The following is a 20,371-nucleotide window of genomic DNA, read 5'->3' as shown; positions in this document are numbered from 1 at the left end:
GCATGGATTTATTTCTAAGTTCTATATTCTGTTCCATTGATCTAAGTGTCTATTTTTATGTCAGCACCATACTGTTTCCAACAGGAATATGAAAAGATTCCCAGCATCACTTATCAGCAGGGAAATATGAATCAAACCACAATGAGATATCCTCTCACACCGGTTAGAATGGCTACTATAAAAAAGTCAAAAGCTAACAAGTGTTGGCAAGGATGTGGAGAAAAGAGAACCCTTGTACAAGGTTGGTAGGACTGTAAATTGCTACAGTTATTATATAAAACAATATGAAGGTTCCTCAAAAAACTAAAAATAGAACTACCATATGATTCAGCAATACCACTTCTGAGTATATATCTAAAGAAAATGAAATCAGTATCTTGAAGAGATACCCCATGTTCATTGTAGCATTATTCATGATAGCCAAGATATGGAAATAACTTAAATGTCAGTGGATGAATGGATAAAGAAAATGTGGTATATAACATTATATTATATTTTGGTGTAATATAGATATAATACATGATATATTATTTTGTCTTAGAAAGGGAGGAAACCCTGATATTTGTGACCAAAAAAGCTGAACTTATAGTAGCAGAGGGGAGAATAGTGGTTACAAGAAACAGTGGTGTAGGGGAAAAAGGGAGATTAGAAAAAAAGTAGAATGGTGGTTGCCAGGGCTTGTGGGGAGAAGGTCATGGGGAATTGTTGTTTAATAGGTACAGAGTTACAATTTTGCAAGATGGATGGTGGTGAGGGTTGCACGACAACATGAATGTACTTAATACCTCTGAACTGTACAATGATTAATATAGTAAATTTTATGTAATATTTATTTCACCACAATGAAAGAGAAAATAAAGTACTACTGGGTTATAGCCCAAAGTATAAAATAAATATTCATGAGTGCATGCTGACATAAATAAATGATTAAGTGCATATGTCCATACATATATACATACATAAGGAGAGGGAAGAGATACATTTCCTATACAGGACATTCAAAATAATTTATGATGACACTCCACCCTCAGTGATGGGGAGCTTAACATCCCACATTTTTTTTTTTTAGATGTTGGGGGTAGGAGTTTATTAATTAATTTATTTATTTTTGCTGTGTTGGGTCTTCGTTTCTGTGCGAGGGCTTTCTCTAGTTGTGGCAAGCGGGGGCCACTCTTCGTCGCCTTGCGCAGGCCTCTCACGATCGCGGCCTCTCTTGTTGCGGATCACAAGCTCCAGACGCGCAGGCTCAGTAGTTGTGGCTCACGGGCCTAGTTGCTCCACGGCATGTGGGATCCTCCCAGGCCAGGGCTCGAACCCGTGTCCCCTGCATTAGCAGGCAGATTCTCAACCACTGTAACACCAGGGAAGCCCCAACTCCCCACTTCTTAGTTGTGGGCTTTGCACAGTGACTTCCTTCCAAAGAATACAGTACAGTAATATGGGATGTTGGAGAGAGGATGAGGAGAGTGGCAAAGCCTGATAGATGTTACCTCAGCCAGGTGATCAAAGTGATAAATCATGTGAATAGTATGTCCCCTTTAAATAATGTGATGAAAAAGGCACTTTACCTCTGTGGTCTTCCTCTTAAAAACCCATAACTCCAGTCTAATCATGAAGAAAACATCAGACAAACCCAATTTGAGGGATATTCTATAAAATACCTGACCAGGACCCCTCAAAACTGTCAAGGTCATCAAAAATCAAGGAAAGTGAGAAACTGTCACAGTCAAGAGGAGCCTAAGGAGACAAGACAACTAAATGTAATGTGATATTCTAGATGGGATCCTGAAACAGGAAAAGACAGTAGGTAAAAACTAAAATAATAGGAATAAACCTTGAACTTCAGTTAATAATAATGTACCAATACAGTTTTGTTAATTATAATAATAAATGTGCTATACTAATGTAAGATGTTAATAATAAGGGAAACTGGGTGTGATGTGTATGGTAACTCTTTTTACTGTCTTCTTGACTTTTTCATAAATTGGAAACTGTTCTAAAGAAAGGTCTATTACACCTACTACTATATGTAAAATAGATATACAACAAGGATTTGCTGCATAGCATATGGAACTATATTCAATATCTTGTAATAACCTATAATGGAAAAGAATCTGAAGTTGTACAGCTGAAACTAACACAATATTGTAAATCAACTATAGTTAAATAAACAAATTAAAAAAAGAAAATAACAGAGAAATAAGGTCTACGAAAAAATCAAAACCTAAGACTTCAAAAACATTTGCACATATTCTGGGTGTTTCTGATTACTTCTCACTGTGCCCCCAATCTTCCCAACCAGTTCTACTCAGACTTCCTTCTAACTCTTGTCCTGTTAGGAGGACTTGAGCCTTCATTCTCATCCTCTGAATAATGAGAGCCGCTGACAAGCATTAACTCAAGGAGTGAGGTAGTTAGATCAGAATTTTAAGTAGAACACCCTGTCCTCTGTGTGATGGGTGGATTGCAGGGTGTGTGGAGACAGGGAGCAAAGGAGAACAGCTTGAGGGCCATTGCAATAGTTCAGGTGAGAAATGACCTCAGTCAAAGCTTGGGAGGTGTGGGTAAGGATAGCAAGGACTTGGTCTCTGCTGGAGAGTAGGGAAGCAAAGGAAAGGAGTGGAGAATGATGTGTTGTCTCTGGCTTCGGTGAATGCAGAGAAGGTATCATTACCCGAGAGAGAGAATACCTAAGGAGGAATGACAGTGGGTGTCCCTGGAGTTGGGTGGGCAGTAAGAGATACTAAGTGCCCTTCAACCTACTGAGTTTGGGTGCCTATGGCAGTCTCAAAAGGGATGTCCCTGACATATGCTCATGGCTGTGATGAAATAGCTTTGGGTAACTTGAGACAACCTGCCTGAGATGATGTGGTTAAGTAGTTAGAGCCAGGTGATTCCCAGGAAGGAGGGAGCCCCCACGTCCTGATGTGATTGATGGCAGGAAAGGCTACAGAAATGTCAGGGAGGGTAACCACTGCAATGACCTTGGATCTGTATTTCTCCAGGCTATTCAGCACTTTGGCTTCCATGATTCCAGCTGGCCCAACCTTTACTTCCTTTAGTGACACTGTCACTCTCTCCTTCAGAGACCAGTCCCAGGAGTCTCTCCTCTCCCCATCTTGCCCAGTTCTGCTTCTTTGCTTTCCTAAAGTCTTCCTTAACCATGGAAGCAGTTAGTAAGACTCTTGGAAACCATGAGGACATTCTATGGAGAGAAAACCTGGGCAGGGACCAGAACCCAGGTGGAGCCTCCACTCCCTCCCCGTGCCTTTGGCCATGGGCTAGGATTGGGCTCCGGGGCTATAATGTAAAGCAGTGTTGAACTGAGATGAATAGATCCTCTTCCCCCAACCAGAATAACCTATCTCCTCTTCATGACTGCCAAGTGCTACTTTCAGGTGCATGAATGAAGTTGTTTCATGACTGCTAAGTGCTCCTTTCAGGTGCATGAATGAAGTTGTTTTGTTTTCTTTTGGTGTTGTTGTGATCTCATTTTTAGAAGCTGTTGAATGTATTGAATGGTTTGGGGAGCAGAATTAAAAAGGGGTCAAAATGTCTGTCCTCCTTTGGAAATTGGCCAAGAGTCATTTGCAACCATTAACCCCCACACAGGTTTCTATACGGTGAGCGACAGAGGGTAAAAAGCCAAAGAGAATACAGGATCCCAGGTCTTCCAGCATTTATTCTGTATTATTGTACACACTCACAGATTCAACAATAGTAGTGGGGATGCAGTCAGAGTTGCTGTAGTCACTGTCTCTTCAAGCAGAGGCTCTGGACACCTGAGGTTGGGATTGGGCTCATCAGGGGTGGGTGCTGGGCAATAGCTCCCCTCCCCGCCAAGCCCTATCCAAGGGACATGCAGAAGGACAGGGTCAGGCAGGTTCACAGATAAGGTGGGCCACCCAGGCTGGGGACTGGAGGTAAGCAAGGCCACTGGCTCTCTCTTCACTTGTGTGGGATTTCCAGGGGCCTCTGGGCCCCTAGGGGTGGTTACTTATATTTGGGGGACACTACACCTCCTGCTTCTTTAGGGGGCAAGACTTCTCCCTTCAGTGGCTGGACTGGGTTGGTCTCTTGGACCTGGCCAGGAGTTGGGACAAGAAGAGGCTACTTCAGCAACCCCTCCTACTGCTTCAGCTGCTGCTCCCCTTTCTTTTCCAGTTGCTCATCTTTCTTTGCTAGCTCTTGATCCAGCCGCTGGCCCAAGACCTTCTTCTCCTGTTTCAGCTGTTCCACATGCTTTCCTTGCTCCTGTGACGCTTTCTGCTGCTGCTGCTGCTGCTGTTCCACAGGCTTTCCTTGCCCCTGTGACACTTTCTGCTGCTGCTGCTGCTGTTCCACAGGCTTTCCTTTCTTCTGTGACTCTTTCTGCTGCTGCTGCTGCTGCTGCTGTTCCACAGGCTTTCCTTTCTCCTGTGACTCTTTCTGCTGCTGCTGCTCTTCCACAGGCTTTCCTTGCTCCTGTGACTCTTTCTGCTGCTGCTGCTGCTGTATCACAGGCTTTCCTTTCTCCTGTGACTCTTTCTGCTGCTGCTGCTGCTGCTGTATCACAGGATTTCCTTTCTCCTGTGACTCTTTCTGCTGCTGCTGCTGCTGTATCACAGGCTTTCCTTTCTCCTGTGACTCTTTCTGCTGCTGCTGCTGTTCCACAGGCTTTCCTTGCTCCTGGGACTCTTGCTGCTGCTGCTGCTGTTCCACAGGCTTTCTTTGCTCCTGGGACTCTTTCTGCTGCTGCTGCTGTTCCACATGCTTTCCTTGCTCCTGTGACACTTTCTTCTGCTGCTGCTGTTCCACAGGCTTTCCTTGCTCCTGTGATTCTTGCTGTTGCTGCTGCTGTTCCACATGCTTTCCTTGCTCCTCTGACTTTTGCTGCTGCTGCTGCTGCTGCTGCTGCTGCTGCTGCTGCTGCTGCTGCTGCTGCTGCTGCTTCTGTTCCTGCTGCTGTGGCTCCTGTTGCCGTGGCTCACACTCTTTCTTGGGCACCTCCTTCACAGGAGTTGTGTGTTTCTTCCCGAGCTCCATGGGATCCTTCCCTGGGATCTCCGAGGGTACCTTCTGGAATGGGGCAGGCAGTGGAGTTGGCTGCTTCACTTGCTCCTGCTGGATGTTGGTGGGAGGAGAAACAGGCTTGAGGGGCTCCTTACTGGGGGCAGGGGGCAAGGTCACCGGCAGAGTACATTGCTGAGACATCTTGGAAGCTGCTTTAGGTCAACCTGAAAATCAGGATGGGTCAGAGGGTTAATTGAAGGGGAGGAAGTAGATGAACCCCTGGAAATATGCAGCAGTGCCTGGTTTTTCAGCATCCTCTCTTCCCTTGGGTGGGGGTACTCTCCCACCCATGCTGGGCTATCATTCCCCAGAAGCAGCAGAGTGAAGGGTAGGAATGGAGAGGGGCAGGGAAAGGCCCTCCTGGGAGCCTCTTGTTCCCAAGAGACAACAAAGAGGACTCTCCAGAGGTGCTCTGCAAAGGTGGGCTGGGTACCACTTCACCTCCTGCTCTTGCCTATCCTTGTCTCTCCCTTGTTTCTGACCTTCATGTACAAAGAAGAGAGATGAGCTCTGGGATTATGACAGGAAGAGGGAAGGTGCCACGAAAAGAAAGGTCTCCTGGAGAACTCCCGAGTCCTGGAAAATCAGTAGCCCATCCCGAGAGGATCTGAGAGGTGAGGGTGCACGCCCTGGACTGGAGTCACATGACATGATCTCAGCTTAAATCTCCCAGTGAAATGCTGTGTGGTTCTGCGAAAGTCATTTAGCCCCTCTGGACCTCAGGTTTCTCCTCTGTAAAATGAACAGATTGGCCTATTCAGCTCCAGAGCTGCTTTCTCTCCTGAACATCTGAGCTTTAGCTGGTGGTGGTGGGAGGGGGCTGGAAGGTTGCTGAGAGTTGGAGTTGGTTCTTTCAAGTCTCCTACTTCTAAGCTGGGTTTCCCTGTCCCTGCTCAGCCTGGGTTCTCCAAATAGAAAGTGTTCCCCATGCTGCATTTCTCCCTTTGGTAGCACAGCCAAGAGTTACAAGCATGTCCCCGGACACCCTGCCTCCATAAAGAAGGCAAAATCACAGTCAGCCCAAATCAATCAGTTTTAGGAGAGAAACTGGCCATATTTCCCCTTTATCCCCATCTTACTCCTCTCTCTGTCTCTTTCTATTTCTCTGTCTCTCTGCCTCTCTGTCTCTCTGCCTTTCTTTCTCTCTCTCTCTCTCTGTCTCTCTCTCTCTAAAATACGGTCCCAAGAAAGTATGGGGTAGGAGGAGATTGCTGTCTGTTCTGTGTTTCCATACCATGGCACCTAGCCCTCAGCACAGTGACCTGAGCCCTCCAAGAAGGACAGTAGTCCTGTTGAATCCAGCACACAAATGATACCTACACCCACCTGGCTGGCCACCCCTAACCATGTTCTGGCCCGTGGGAGACCCCTGGTCCCAACCTTCGTTCTGCCAGCTAATACGTACCTGACTCACAGTGAGGATGGCTGCAGAAGCTTCTAGTGGAACACTGAGCCGAGCAGGGGCCGGGGTGCCCTTTATACTGTTCCTCAGCCTCGCCTCTTTCCCAAGGTGAAGGAGATGGACTGGTTTCACCACTCCTGTTGGTCTACTTCCTCTAGCCCCTTCCTGACTCATCATAGGAACCTTAAGCAAAAAACCCGTCAGGGCCCCTTTTCACAGGGACACACAGCTCCTGCCTGGCCAGAGGGCTCTGGGGGCTCATTCACTCCTGTGATCCTCGCGACCTGGGCACAGGGAGGTGAGGGAGGCATCTCAGGAACCTGGTCCCCTTTTCCTCTTGTTTTGTGACCTCAGCCAAGCTTTTCTTCTGAATCTCAGTTTCTCCACCATACTGTTTCCAACAGGAATATGAAAAGATTCCCAGCATCACTTATCAGCAGGGAAATATGAATCAAACCACAATGAGATATCCTCTCACACCGGTTAGAATGGCTACTATAAAAAAGTCAAAAGCTAACAAGTGTTGGCAAGGATGTAGAGAAAAGAGAACCCTTGTACACTGTTGGTAGGACTGTAAATTGCTACAGTTATTATATAAAACAATATGAAGGTTCCTCAAAAAATTAAAAATAGAACTACCATATGATTCAGCAATACCACTTCTGGGTATATATCTAAAGAAAATGAAATCAGTATCTTTTTTTTTTTTTAACATCTTTATTGGGGTATAATTGCTTTACAATGGTGTGTTAGTTTCTGCTTTATAACAAAGTGAATCAGTCATACATAAACATATGTTCCCATACGTCTTCCCTCTTGCATCTCCCTCCCTCCCACCCTCCCTATCCCACCCCTCCAGGCTGTCACAAAGCACCAAGCCAATATCCCTGTGCCATGCGGCTGCTTCCAACTAGCTATCTACCTTACTACGTTTGTTAGTGTGTATATGTCCATGACTCTCTCTCACCCTGTCACAGCTCACCCTTCCCCCTCCCCATAACCTCAAGTCCGATCTCTAGGAGGTCTGTGTCTTTATTCCTGCCTTACCCCTAGGTTCTTCATGACATTTTTTTTTCTTAAATTCCATATATATGGGTTAGCATACGGTATTTGTCTCTCTCTTTCTGACTTACTTCACTCTGTATGACAGACTCTAGGTCTATCCACCTCATTACAAATAGCTCAGTTTCGTTTCTTTTTATGGCTGAGTAATATTCCATTGTATATATGTGCCACATCTTCTTTATCCATTCATCTGATGATGGGCACTTAGGTTGTTTCCATCTCCGGGCTATTGTAAATAGAGCTGCAATGAACATTTTGGTACATGACTCTTTTTGAATTTTGGTTTTCTCAGGGTATATGCCCAGTAGTGGGATTGCTGGGTCATATGGTAGCTCTATTTGTAGTTTTTTAAGGAACCTCCATACTGTTCTCCATAGTGGCTGAACCAATTCACATTCCCACCAGCAGTGCAAGAGTGTTCCCTTTCCTCCACACCCTCTCCAGCATTTATTGTTTCTAGATTTTTTGATGATGGCCATTCTGACTGCTGTGAGATGATATCTCATTGTAGTTTTGATTTGCATTTCTCTAATGATGAATGATGTTGAGCATTCTTTCATGTGTTTGTTGGCAGTCTGTATATCTTCTTTGGAGAAATGTCTATTTAGGTCTTCTGCCCATTTTTGGATTGGGTTGTTTGTTTTTTTGTTATTGAGCTGCATGAGCTGCTTGTAAATTTTGGAGATTAATCCTTTGTCGGTTGCTTCATTTGCAAATATTTTCTCCCATTCTGAGTGTTGTCTTTTGGTCTTGTTTATGGTTTCCTTTGCTGTGCAAAAGCTTTGAAGTTTCATTAGGTCCCATTTGTTTATTTTTGTTGTTATGTCCATTACTCTAGGAGGTGGGTCAGAAAGGATCTTGCTGTGATTTATGTCATAGAGTGTTCTGCCTATGTTTTTGTCTAAGAGTTTGATAGTTTCTGGCCTTACATTTAGGTCTTTAATCCATTTTGAGCTTATTTTTGTGTATGGTGTTAGGGAGTGATCTAATCTCATACTTTTAAAAGTACCTGTCCAGTTTTCCCAGCACCACTTATTGAAGAGGCTGTCCTTTCTCCACTGTACATTCCTGCCACCTTTATCAAAGATAAGGTGTCCATATGTGCGTGGGTTTATCTCTGGGCTTTCTATCCTGTTCCATTGATCTATCTTTCTGTTTTTGTGCCAGTACCATACTGTCTTGATAACTGTAGCTTTGTAGTATAGTCTGAAGTCAGGGAGCCTGATTCCTCCAGTTCCTTTTTTCGTTCTCAAGATTGCTTTGGCTATTCGGGGTCTTTTGTGTTTCCATACAAATTGCAAAATTTTTTGTTCTAGTTCTGTGAAAAATGCCCGTGGTAGTTTGATAGGGATTGCATTGAATCTGTAGATTGCTTTGGGTAGTAGAGTCATTTTCACAATGTTGATTCTTCCAATCCAAGAACATGGTATATCTATCATCTTTTTTTTTTTTTTCCATAGAGGTTATTTATTTATTTATTTATTTATTTATTTTTTAACATCTTTATTGGGGTATATTTGCTTTACAATGGTGTGTTAGTTTCTTCTTTATAACAAAGTGAATCAGTTATACATACACATATGTTCCCATACCTCTTCCCTCTTGAGTCTCCCTCCCTCCCACCCTCCCTATCTCACCCCTCCAGGCTGTCACAAAGCACCAAGCCAATATCCCTGTGCCATGCGGCTGCTTCCAACTAGCTATCTACCTTACTACGTTTGTTAGTGTGTATATGTCCATGACTCTCTCTCACCCTGTCACAGCTCACCCTTCGCCCTCCCCATAACCTCAAGTCCGTTCTCTAGGAGGTCTGCGTCTTTATTCCTGCCTTACCCCTAGGTTCTTCATGACATTTTTTTTTCTTAAATTCCATATATATGGGTTAGCATATGGTATTTGTCTCTCTCTTTCTGACTTACTTCACTCTGTATGACAGACTCTAGGTCTATCCACCTCATTACAAATAGCTCAATTTCGTTTCTTTTTATGGCTGAGTAATATTCCATTGTATATATGCGCCACATCTTCTTTATCCATTCATCCGATGATGGGCACTTAGGTTGTTTCCATCTCCGGGCTATTGTAAATAGAGCTGCAATGAACATTTTGGTACATGACTCTTTTTGAATTTCGGTTTTCTCAGGGTATATGCCCAGTAGTGGGTTTGCTGGGTCATATGGTAGTTCTATTTGTAGCTTTTTAAGGAACCTCCATACTGTTCTCCATAGTGGCTGAACCAATTCACATTCCCACCAGCAGTGCAAGAGTGTTCCCTTTCCTCCACACCCTCTCCAGCATTTATTGTTTCTAGATTTTTTGATGATGGCCATTCTGACTGCTGTGAGATGATATCTCATTGTAGTTTTGATTTGCATTTCTCTAATGATGAATGATGTTGAGCATTCTTTCATGTGTTTGTTGGCAGTCTGTATATCTTCTTTGGAGAAATGTCTATTTAGGTCTTCTGCCCATTTTTGGATTGGGTTGTTTGTTTTTTTGTTATTGAGCTGCTTGTAAATTTTGGAGATTAATCCTTTGTCGGTTGCTTCATTTGCAAATATTTTCTCCCATTCTGAGTGTTGTCTTTTGGTCTTGTTTATGGTTTCCTTTGCTGTGCAAAAGCTTTGAAGTTTCATTAGGTCCCATTTGTTTATTTTTGTTGTTATGTCCATTACTCTAGGAGGTGGGTCAGAAAGGATCTTGCTGTGATTTATGTCATAGAGTGTTCTGCCTATGTTTTTGTCTAAGAGTTTGATAGTTTCTGGCCTTACATTTAGGTCTTTAATCCATTTTGAGCTTATTTTTGTGTATGGTGTTAGGGAGTGATCTAATCTCATACTTTTAAAAGTACCTGTCCAGTTTTCCCAGCACCACTTATTGAAGAGGCTGTCCTTTCTCCACTGTACATTCCTGCCACCTTTATCAAAGATAAGGTGTCCATATGTGCCTGGGTTTATCTCTGGGCTTTCTATCCTGTTCCATTGATCTATCTTTCTGTTTTTGTGCCAGTACCATACCGTCTTGATAACTGTAGCTTTGTAGTATTGTCTGAAGTCAGGGAGCCTGATTCCTCCAGTTCCTTTTTTCATTCTCAAGATTGCTTTGGCTATTCGGGGTCTTTTGTGTTTCCATACAAATTGCAAAATTTTTTGTTCTAGTTCTGTGAAAAATGCCTGTGGTAGTTTGATAGGGATTGCATTGAATCTATAGATTGCTTTGGGTAGTAGCGTCATTTTCACAATGTTGATTCTTCCAATCCAAGAACATGGTATATCTCTCCATCTATTTGTATCATCTTTAATTTCTTTCATCAGTGTCTTATAATTTTCTGCATACAGGTCTTTTGTCTCCTTACGTAGGTTTATTCCTAGATATTTTATTCTTTTTGTTGCAATGGTAAATGGGAGTGTTTTCTTGATTTCACTTTCAGATTTTTCATCATTAGTATATACGAATGCCAGAGATTTCTGTGCATTAATTTTGTATCCTGCCACTTTACCAAATTCATTGATTAGCTCTAGTAGTTTTCTGGTAGCATCTTTAGGATTCTCTATGTATAGGATCATGTCATCTGCAAACAGTGACAGCTTTACTTCTTCTTTTCCGATTTGGATTCCTTTTATTTCCTTTTCTTCTCTGATTGCTGTGGCTAAAACTTCCAAAACTATGTTGAATAAGAGTGGTGAGAGTGGGCAACCTTGTCTTGTTCCTGATCTTAGTGGAAATGCTTTCAGTTTTTCACCATTGAGGATGATGTTTGCTGTGGGCTTGTCATATATGGTCTTTATTATGTTGAGGAAAGTTCCCTCTATGCCTACTTTCTGCAGGGTTTTTATCATAAATGGGTGTTGAATTTTGTCAAAAGCTTTCTCTGCATCTATTGAGATGATCATATGGTTTTTCTCCTTCAATTTGTTAATATGATTTATCACATTGATAGATTTGCATATATTGAAGAATCCTTGCATTCCTGGAATAAACCCCACTTGATCATGGTGTATGATCCTTTTAATGTGCTGTTGGATTCTGTTTGCTAGTATTTTGTTGAGGATTTTTGCATCTATGTTCATCAGTGATATTGGCCTGGAGTTTTCTTTCTGTGTGACATCCTTGTCTGGTTTTGGTATCAAGGTGATGGTGGCCTCGTAGAAGGAGTTTGGGAGTGTTCCTCCCTCTGCTATATTTTGGAAGAGTTTGAGAAGGATAGGTGTTAGCTCTTCTCTAAATGTTTGATAGAATTCGCCTGTGAAACCATCTGGTCCTGGGCTTTTGTTTGTTGGAAGATTTTTAATCACAGTTTCAATTTCAGTGCTTGTGATTGGTCTGTTCATATTTTCTATTTCTTCCTGGTTCAGTCTTGGCAGGCTGTGCATTTCTAAGAATTTGTTCATTTCTTCCAGATTGTCCATTTTATTGGCATAGAGTTGCTTGTAGTAATCTCTCATGATCTTTTTTATTTCTGCAGTGTCAGTTGTTACCTCTCCTTTTTCATTTCTAATTCTATTGATTTGAGTCTTCTCTCTTTTTTTCTTGATGAGTCTGGCTAGTGGTTTATCTATTTTGTTTATCTTCTCAAACAACCAGCTTTTAGTTTTATTGATCTTTGCTATTGTTTCCTTCATTTCTTTCTCATTTAGAAATCAGTATCTTGAAGAGATACCCCATGTTCATTGTAGCATTATTCATGATAGCCAAGATATGGAAATAACTTAAATGTCAGTGGATGAATGGATAAAGAAAATGTGGTATATAACATTATATTATATTTTGATGTAATATGGATATAATACATGATATATTATTTTGTCTTAGAAAGGGAGGAAACCCTGATATTTGTGACCAAAAAAGCTGAACTTATAGTAGCAGAGGGGAGAATAGTGGTTACAAGAAACAGTGGTGTAGGGGAAAAAGGGAGATTAGAAAAAAAGAAAAAAAGTAGAACGGTGGTTGCCAGGGCTTGTGGGGAGAAGGTCATGGGGAATTGTTGTTTAATAGGTACAGAGTTACAATTTTGCAAGATGGATGGTGGTGAGGGTTGCACGACAACATGAATGTACTTAATACCTCTGAACTGTACAATGATTAATATAGTAAATTTTATGTAATATTTATTTCACCACAATGAAAGAGAAAATAAAGTACTACTGGGTTATAGCCCAAAGTATAAAATAAATATTCATGAGTGCATGCTGACATAAATAAATGATTAAGTGCATATGTCCATACATATATACATACATAAGGAGAGGGAAGAGATACATTTCCTATACAGGACATTCAAAATAATTTATGATGACACTCCACCCTCAGTGATGGGGAGCTTAACATCCCACATTTTTTTTTTTTAGATGTTGGGGGTAGGAGTTTATTAATTAATTTATTTATTTTTGCTGTGTTGGGTCTTCGTTTCTGTGCGAGGGCTTTCTCTAGTTGTGGCAAGCGGGGGCCACTCTTCGTCGCCTTGCGCAGGCCTCTCACGATCGCGGCCTCTCTTGTTGCGGATCACAAGCTCCAGACGCGCAGGCTCAGTAGTTGTGGCTCACGGGCCTAGTTGCTCCACGGCATGTGGGATCCTCCCAGGCCAGGGCTCGAACCCGTGTCCCCTGCATTAGCAGGCAGATTCTCAACCACTGTAACACCAGGGAAGCCCCAACTCCCCACTTCTTAGTTGTGGGCTTTGCACAGTGACTTCCTTCCAAAGAATACAGTACAGTAATATGGGATGTTGGAGAGAGGATGAGGAGAGTGGCAAAGCCTGATAGATGTTACCTCAGCCAGGTGATCAAAGTGATAAATCATGTGAATAGTATGTCCCCTTTAAATAATGTGATGAAAAAGGCACTTTACCTCTGTGGTCTTCCTCTTAAAAACCCATAACTCCAGTCTAATCATGAAGAAAACATCAGACAAACCCAATTTGAGGGATATTCTATAAAATACCTGACCAGGACCCCTCAAAACTGTCAAGGTCATCAAAAATCAAGGAAAGTGAGAAACTGTCACAGTCAAGAGGAGCCTAAGGAGACAAGACAACTAAATGTAATGTGATATTCTAGATGGGATCCTGAAACAGGAAAAGACAGTAGGTAAAAACTAAAATAATAGGAATAAACCTTGAACTTCAGTTAATAATAATGTACCAATACAGTTTTGTTAATTATAATAATAAATGTGCTATACTAATGTAAGATGTTAATAATAAGGGAAACTGGGTGTGATGTGTATGGTAACTCTTTTTACTGTCTTCTTGACTTTTTCATAAATTGGAAACTGTTCTAAAGAAAGGTCTATTACACCTACTACTATATGTAAAATAGATATACAACAAGGATTTGCTGCATAGCATATGGAACTATATTCAATATCTTGTAATAACCTATAATGGAAAAGAATCTGAAGTTGTACAGCTGAAACTAACACAATATTGTAAATCAACTATAGTTAAATAAACAAATTAAAAAAAGAAAATAACAGAGAAATAAGGTCTACGAAAAAATCAAAACCTAAGACTTCAAAAACATTTGCACATATTCTGGGTGTTTCTGATTACTTCTCACTGTGCCCCCAATCTTCCCAACCAGTTCTACTCAGACTTCCTTCTAACTCTTGTCCTGTTAGGAGGACTTGAGCCTTCATTCTCATCCTCTGAATAATGAGAGCCGCTGACAAGCATTAACTCAAGGAGTGAGGTAGTTAGATCAGAATTTTAAGTAGAACACCCTGTCCTCTGTGTGATGGGTGGATTGCAGGGTGTGTGGAGACAGGGAGCAAAGGAGAACAGCTTGAGGGCCATTGCAATAGTTCAGGTGAGAAATGACCTCAGTCAAAGCTTGGGAGGTGTGGGTAAGGATAGCAAGGACTTGGTCTCTGCTGGAGAGTAGGGAAGCAAAGGAAAGGAGTGGAGAATGATGTGTTGTCTCTGGCTTCGGTGAATGCAGAGAAGGTATCATTACCCGAGAGAGAGAATACCTAAGGAGGAATGACAGTGGGTGTCCCTGGAGTTGGGTGGGCAGTAAGAGATACTAAGTGCCCTTCAACCTATTGAGTTTGGGTGCCTATGGCAGTCTCAAAAGGGATGTCCCTGACATATGCTCATGGCTGTGATGAAATAGCTTTGGGTAACTTGAGACAACCTGCCTGAGATGATGTGGTTAAGTAGTTAGAGCCAGGTGATTCCCAGGAAGGAGGGAGCCCCCACGTCCTGATGTGATTGATGGCAGGAAAGGCTACAGAAATGTCAGGGAGGGTAACCACTGCAATGACCTTGGATCTGTATTTCTCCAGGCTATTCAGCACTTTGGCTTCCATGATTCCAGCTGGCCCAACCTTTACTTCCTTTAGTGACACTGTCACTCTCTCCTTCAGAGACCAGTCCCAGGAGTCTCTCCTCTCCCCATCTTGCCCAGTTCTGCTTCTTTGCTTTCCTAAAGTCTTCCTTAACCATGGAAGCAGTTAGTAAGACTCTTGGAAACCATGAGGACATTCTATGGAGAGAAAACCTGGGCAGGGACCAGAACCCAGGTGGAGCCTCCACTCCCTCCCCGTGCCTTTGGCCATGGGCTAGGATTGGGCTCCGGGGCTATAATGTAAAGCAGTGTTGAACTGAGATGAATAGATCCTCTTCCCCCAACCAGAATAACCTATCTCCTCTTCATGACTGCCAAGTGCTACTTTCAGGTGCATGAATGAAGTTGTTTCATGACTGCTAAGTGCTCCTTTCAGGTGCATGAATGAAGTTGTTTTGTTTTCTTTTGGTGTTGTTGTGATCTCATTTTTAGAAGCTGTTGAATGTATTGAATGGTTTGGGGAGCAGAATTAAAAAGGGGTCAAAATGTCTGTCCTCCTTTGGAAATTGGCCAAGAGTCATTTGCAACCATTAACCCCCACACAGGTTTCTATACGGTGAGCGACAGAGGGTAAAAAGCCAAAGAGAATACAGGATCCCAGGTCTTCCAGCATTTATTCTGTATTATTGTACACACTCACAGATTCAACAATAGTAGTGGGGATGCAGTCAGAGTTGCTGTAGTCACTGTCTCTTCAAGCAGAGGCTCTGGACACCTGAGGTTGGGATTGGGCTCATCAGGGGTGGGTGCTGGGCAATAGCTCCCCTCCCCGCCAAGCCCTATCCAAGGGACATGCAGAAGGACAGGGTCAGGCAGGTTCACAGATAAGGTGGGCCACCCAGGCTGGGGACTGGAGGTAAGCAAGGCCACTGGCTCTCTCTTCACTTGTGTGGGATTTCCAGGGGCCTCTGGGCCCCTAGGGGTGGTTACTTATATTTGGGGGACACTACACCTCCTGCTTCTTTAGGGGGCAAGACTTCTCCCTTCAGTGGCTGGACTGGGTTGGTCTCTTGGACCTGGCCAGGAGTTGGGACAAGAAGAGGCTACTTCAGCAACCCCTCCTACTGCTTCAGCTGCTGCTCCCCTTTCTTTTCCAGTTGCTCATCTTTCTTTGCTAGCTCTTGATCCAGCCGCTGGCCCAAGACCTTCTTCTCCTGTTTCAGCTGTTCCACATGCTTTCCTTGCTCCTGTGACACTTTCTGCTGCTGCTGCTGCTGTTCCACAGGCTTTCCTTGCTCCTGGGACTCTTTCTGCTGCTGCTGCTGCTGTTCCACAGGCTTTCCTTGCTCCTGTGACGCTTTCTGCTGCTGCTGCTGCTGCTGTTCCACAGGCTTTCCTTGCCCCTGTGACACTTTCTGCTGCTGCTGCTGCTGTTCCACAGGCTTTTCTTTCTTCTGTGACTCTTTCTGCTGCTGCTGCTGCTGCTGCTGTTCCACAGGCTTTCCTTTCTCCTGTGACTCTTTCTGCTGCTGCTGCTGCTGTTCCACAGACTTTCCTTTCTCCTGGGACTCTTTCTGCTGCTGCTGCTGCTGCTGCTGTTCCACAGGCTTTCCTTGCTCCTGTGACGCTTTCTGCTGCTGCTGCTGTTCCACAGGCTTTCTTTGCTCCTGTGACTCTTTCTGCTGCTGCTGCTGCTGTATCACAGGCTTTCCTTTCTCCTGTGACTCTTTCTGCTGCTGCTGCTGTTCCACAGGCTTTCCTTGCTCCTGGGACTCTTTCTGCTGCTGCTGCTGTATCACAGGCTTTCCTTTCTCCTGTGACTCTTTCTGCTGCTGCTGCTGTTCCACAGGCTTTCCTTTCTCCTGTGACTCTTTCTGCTGCTGCTGCTGCTGTTCCACAGGCTTTACTTTCTCCTGAGACTCTTTCTGCTGCTGCTGCTGCTGTATCACAGGCTTTCCTTTCTCCTGTGGCTCTTTCTGCTGCTGCTGCTGTATCACAGGCTTTCCTTTCTCCTGTGACTCTTTCTGCTGCTGCTGCTGTTCCACAGGCTTTCCTTCCTCCTGGGACTCTTTCTGCTGCTGCTGCTGTATCACAGGCCTTCCTTTCTCCTGTGACTCTTTCTGCTGCTGCTGCTGCTGTATCACAGGCTTTCCTTGCTCCTGGGACTCTTTCTGCTGCTGCTGCTGTTCCACAGGCTTTCCTTGCTCCTGGGACTCTTTCTGCTGCTGCTGCTGCTGTATCACAGGCTTTCCTTTCTCCTGTGACTCTTTCTGCTGCTGCTGCTGTATCACAGGCTTTCCTTGCTCCTGGGACTCTTTCTGCTGCTGCTGCTGCTGTTCCACAGGCTTTCCTTGCTCCTGTGACTCTTTCTGCTGCTGCTGCTGTATCACAGGCTTTCCTTGCTCCTGTGACACTTTCTGCTGCTGCTGCTGTTCCACAGACTTTCCTTTCTCCTGTGACTCTTTCTGCTGCTGCTGCTGCTGTATCACAGGTTTTCCTTTCTCCTGTGACTCTTTCCGCTGCTGCTGCTGTTCCACAGGCTTTCCTTGTTCCTGTGACTCTTTCTGCTGCTGCTGCTGTATCACAGGCTTTCCTTTCTCCTGTGACTCTTTCTGCTGCTGCTGCTGCTGTATCACAGGCTTTCCTTTCTCCTGTGACTCTTTCTGCTGCTGCTGCTGCTGTATCACAGGCTTTCCTTTCTCCTGTGACTCTTTCTGCTGCTGCTGCTGCTGCTGTATCACAGGCTTTCCTTTCTCCTGTGACTCTTTCTGCTGCTGCTGCTGTTCCACAGGCTTTCCTTGCTCCTGGGACTCTTGCTGCTGCTGCTGCTGTTCCACAGGCTTTCTTTGCTCCTGGGACTCTTTCTGCTGCTGCTGCTGTTCCACATGCTTTCCTTGCTCCTGTGACACTTTCTTCTGCTGCTGCTGTTCCACAGGCTTTCCTTGCTCCTGTGATTCTTGCTGTTGCTGCTGCTGTTCCACATGCTTTCCTTGCTCCTCTGACTTTTGCTGCTGCTGCTGCTGCTGCTGCTGCTGCTGCTGCTTCTGTTCCTGCTGCTGTGGCTCCTGTTGCCGTGGCTCACACTCTTTCTTGGGCACCTCCTTCACAGGAGTTGTGTGTTTCTTCCCGAGCTCCATGGGATCCTTCTCTGGGATCTCCGAGGGTACCTTCTGGAATGGGGCAGGCAGTGGAGTTGGCTGCTTCACTTGCTCCTGCTGGATGTTGGTGGGAGGAGAAACAGGCTCGAGGGGCTCCTTACTGGGGGCAGGGGGCAAGGTCACCGGCAGAGTACATTGCTGAGACATCTTGGAAGCTGCTTTAGGTCAACCTGAAAATCAGGATGGGTCAGAGGGTTAATTGAAGGGGAGGAAGTAGATGAACCCCTGGAAATATGCAGCAGTTCCTGGTTTCTCAGCATCCTCTCTTCCCTTGGGTGGGGGTACTCTCCCACCCACGCTGGGCTATCATTCCCCAGAAGCAGCAGAGTGAAGGGTAGGAATGGAGAGGGGCAGGGAAAGGCCCTCCTGGGAGCCTCTTGTTCCCAAGAGACAACAAAGAGGACTCTCCAGAGGTGCTCTGCAAAGGTGGGCTGGGTACCACTTCACCTCCTGCTCTTGCCTATCCTTGTCTCTCCCTTGTTTCTGACCTTCATGTACAAAGAAGAGAGATGAGCTCTGGGATTATGACAGGAAGAGGGAAGGTGCCACGAAAAGAAAGGTCTCCTGGAGAACTCCCGAGTCCTGGAAAATCAGTAGCCCATCCCGAGAGGATCTGAGAGGTGAGGGTGCACGCCCTGGACTGGAGTCACATGACATGATCTCAGCTTAAATCTCCCAGTGAAATGCTGTGTGGTTCTGCGAAAGTCATTTAGCCCCTCTGGACCTCAGGTTTCTCCTCTGTAAAATGAACAGATTGGCCTATTCAGCTCCAGAGCTGCTTTCTCTCCTGAACATCTGAGCTTTAGCTGGTGGTGGTGGGAGGGGGCTGGAAGGTTGCTGAGAGTTGGAGTTGGTTCTTTCAAGTCTCCTACTTCTAAGCTGGGTTTCCCGGTCCCTGCTCAGCCTGGGTTCTCCAAATAGAAAGTGTTCCCCATGCTGCATTTCTCCCTTTGGTAGCACAGCCAAGAGTTACAAGCATGTCCCCGGACACCCTGCCTCCATAAAGAAGGCAAAATCACAGTCAGCCCAAATCAATCAGTTTTAGGAGAGAAACTGGCCATATTTCCCCTTTATCCCCATCTTACTCCTCTCTCTGTCTCTTTCTATTTCTCTGTCTCTCTGCCTCTCTGTCTCTCTGCCTTTCTTTCTCTCTCTCTCTCTCTGTCTCTCTCTCTCTAAAATACGGTCCCAAGAAAGTATGGGGTAGGAGGAGATTGCTGTCTGTTCTGTGTTTCCATACCATGGCACCTAGCCCTCAGCACAGTGACCTGAGCCCTCCAAGAAGGACAGTAGTCCTGTTGAATCCAGCACACAAATGATACCTACACCCACCTGGCTGGCCACCCCTAACCATGTTCTGGCCCGTGGGAGACCCCTGGTCCCAACCTTCGTTCTGCCAGCTAATACGTACCTGACTCACAGTGAGGATGGCTGCAGAAGCTTCTAGTGGAACACTGAGCCGAGCAGGGGCCGGGGTGCCCTTTATACTGTTCCTCAGCCTCGCCTCTTTCCCAAGGTGAAGGAGATGGACTGGTTTCACCACTCCTGTTGGTCTACTTCCTCTAGCCCCTTCCTGACTCATCATAGGAACCTTAAGCAAAAAACCCGTCAGGGCCCCTTTTCACAGGGACACACAGCTCCTGCCTGGCCAGAGGGCTCTGGGGGCTCATTCACTCCTGTGATCCTCGCGACCTGGGCACAGGGAGGTGAGGGAGGCATCTCAGGAACCTGGTCCCCTTTTCCTCTTGTTTTGTGACCTCAGCCAAGCTTTTCTTCTGAATCTCAGTTTCTCCACCATACTGTTTCCAACAGGAATATGAAAAGATTCCCAGCATCACTTATCAGCAGGGAAATATGAATCAAACCACAATGAGATATCCTCTCACACCGGTTAGAATGGCTACTATAAAAAAGTCAAAAGCTAACAAGTGTTGGCAAGGATGTAGAGAAAAGAGAACCCTTGTACACTGTTGGTAGGACTGTAAATTGCTACAGTTATTATATAAAACAATATGAAGGTTCCTCAAAAAATTAAAAATAGAACTACCATATGATTCAGCAATACCACTTCTGGGTATATATCTAAAGAAAATGAAATCAGTATCTTTTTTTTTTTTTTAACATCTTTATTGGGGTATAATTGCTTTACAATGGTGTGTTAGTTTCTGCTTTATAACAAAGTGAATCAGTCATACATGAACATATGTTCCCATACGTCTTCCCTCTTGCATCTCCCTCCCTCCCACCCTCCCTATCCCACCCCTCCAGGCTGTCACAAAGCACCAAGCCAATATCCCTGTGCCATGCGGCTGCTTCCCACTAGCTATCTACCTTACTACGTTTGTTAGTGTGTATATGTCCATGACTCTCTCTCGCCCTGTCACAGCTCACCCTTCGCCCTCCCCATA

The 20,371-nt window shown here is 44.7% G+C and overlaps 2 protein-coding genes across 2 annotated transcripts; both read right to left on the bottom strand.

Annotated features, from left to right (window-relative positions):
• Nucleotides 1-3,664: 3,664 nt before the first annotated feature.
• On the bottom strand, nucleotides 3,665-6,527 carry LOC137219365 (involucrin-like). Its single transcript, XM_067727817.1, has 2 exons — nucleotides 6,458-6,527; nucleotides 3,665-5,216 (listed from the first exon to the last, which is right to left on the bottom strand). Exon 2 carries the CDS (start codon nucleotides 5,191-5,193, stop codon nucleotides 4,129-4,131), a length of 1,065 nt encoding a protein of 354 aa, XP_067583918.1. The 5' UTR covers nucleotides 5,194-5,216; nucleotides 6,458-6,527; the 3' UTR covers nucleotides 3,665-4,128.
• An 8,935-nt stretch (nucleotides 6,528-15,462) lies between these two features.
• On the bottom strand, nucleotides 15,463-19,412 carry LOC137219364 (involucrin-like). The gene is given in 3 exon segments (XM_067727816.1): nucleotides 15,463-16,592; nucleotides 17,547-18,133; nucleotides 19,375-19,412. Coding segments are annotated over 2 exon segments (1,365 nt in total). The 5' UTR covers nucleotides 18,111-18,133; nucleotides 19,375-19,412; the 3' UTR covers nucleotides 15,463-15,791.
• Between the last annotated feature and the right edge of the window lie 959 nt (nucleotides 19,413-20,371).

This window comes from Pseudorca crassidens, chromosome 2 (genome assembly GCF_039906515.1).
Source record: "Pseudorca crassidens isolate mPseCra1 chromosome 2, mPseCra1.hap1, whole genome shotgun sequence".
NCBI lineage: Eukaryota > Metazoa > Chordata > Mammalia > Artiodactyla > Delphinidae > Pseudorca > Pseudorca crassidens.
This window is presented reverse-complemented; position numbering and strand designations above follow the sequence as displayed.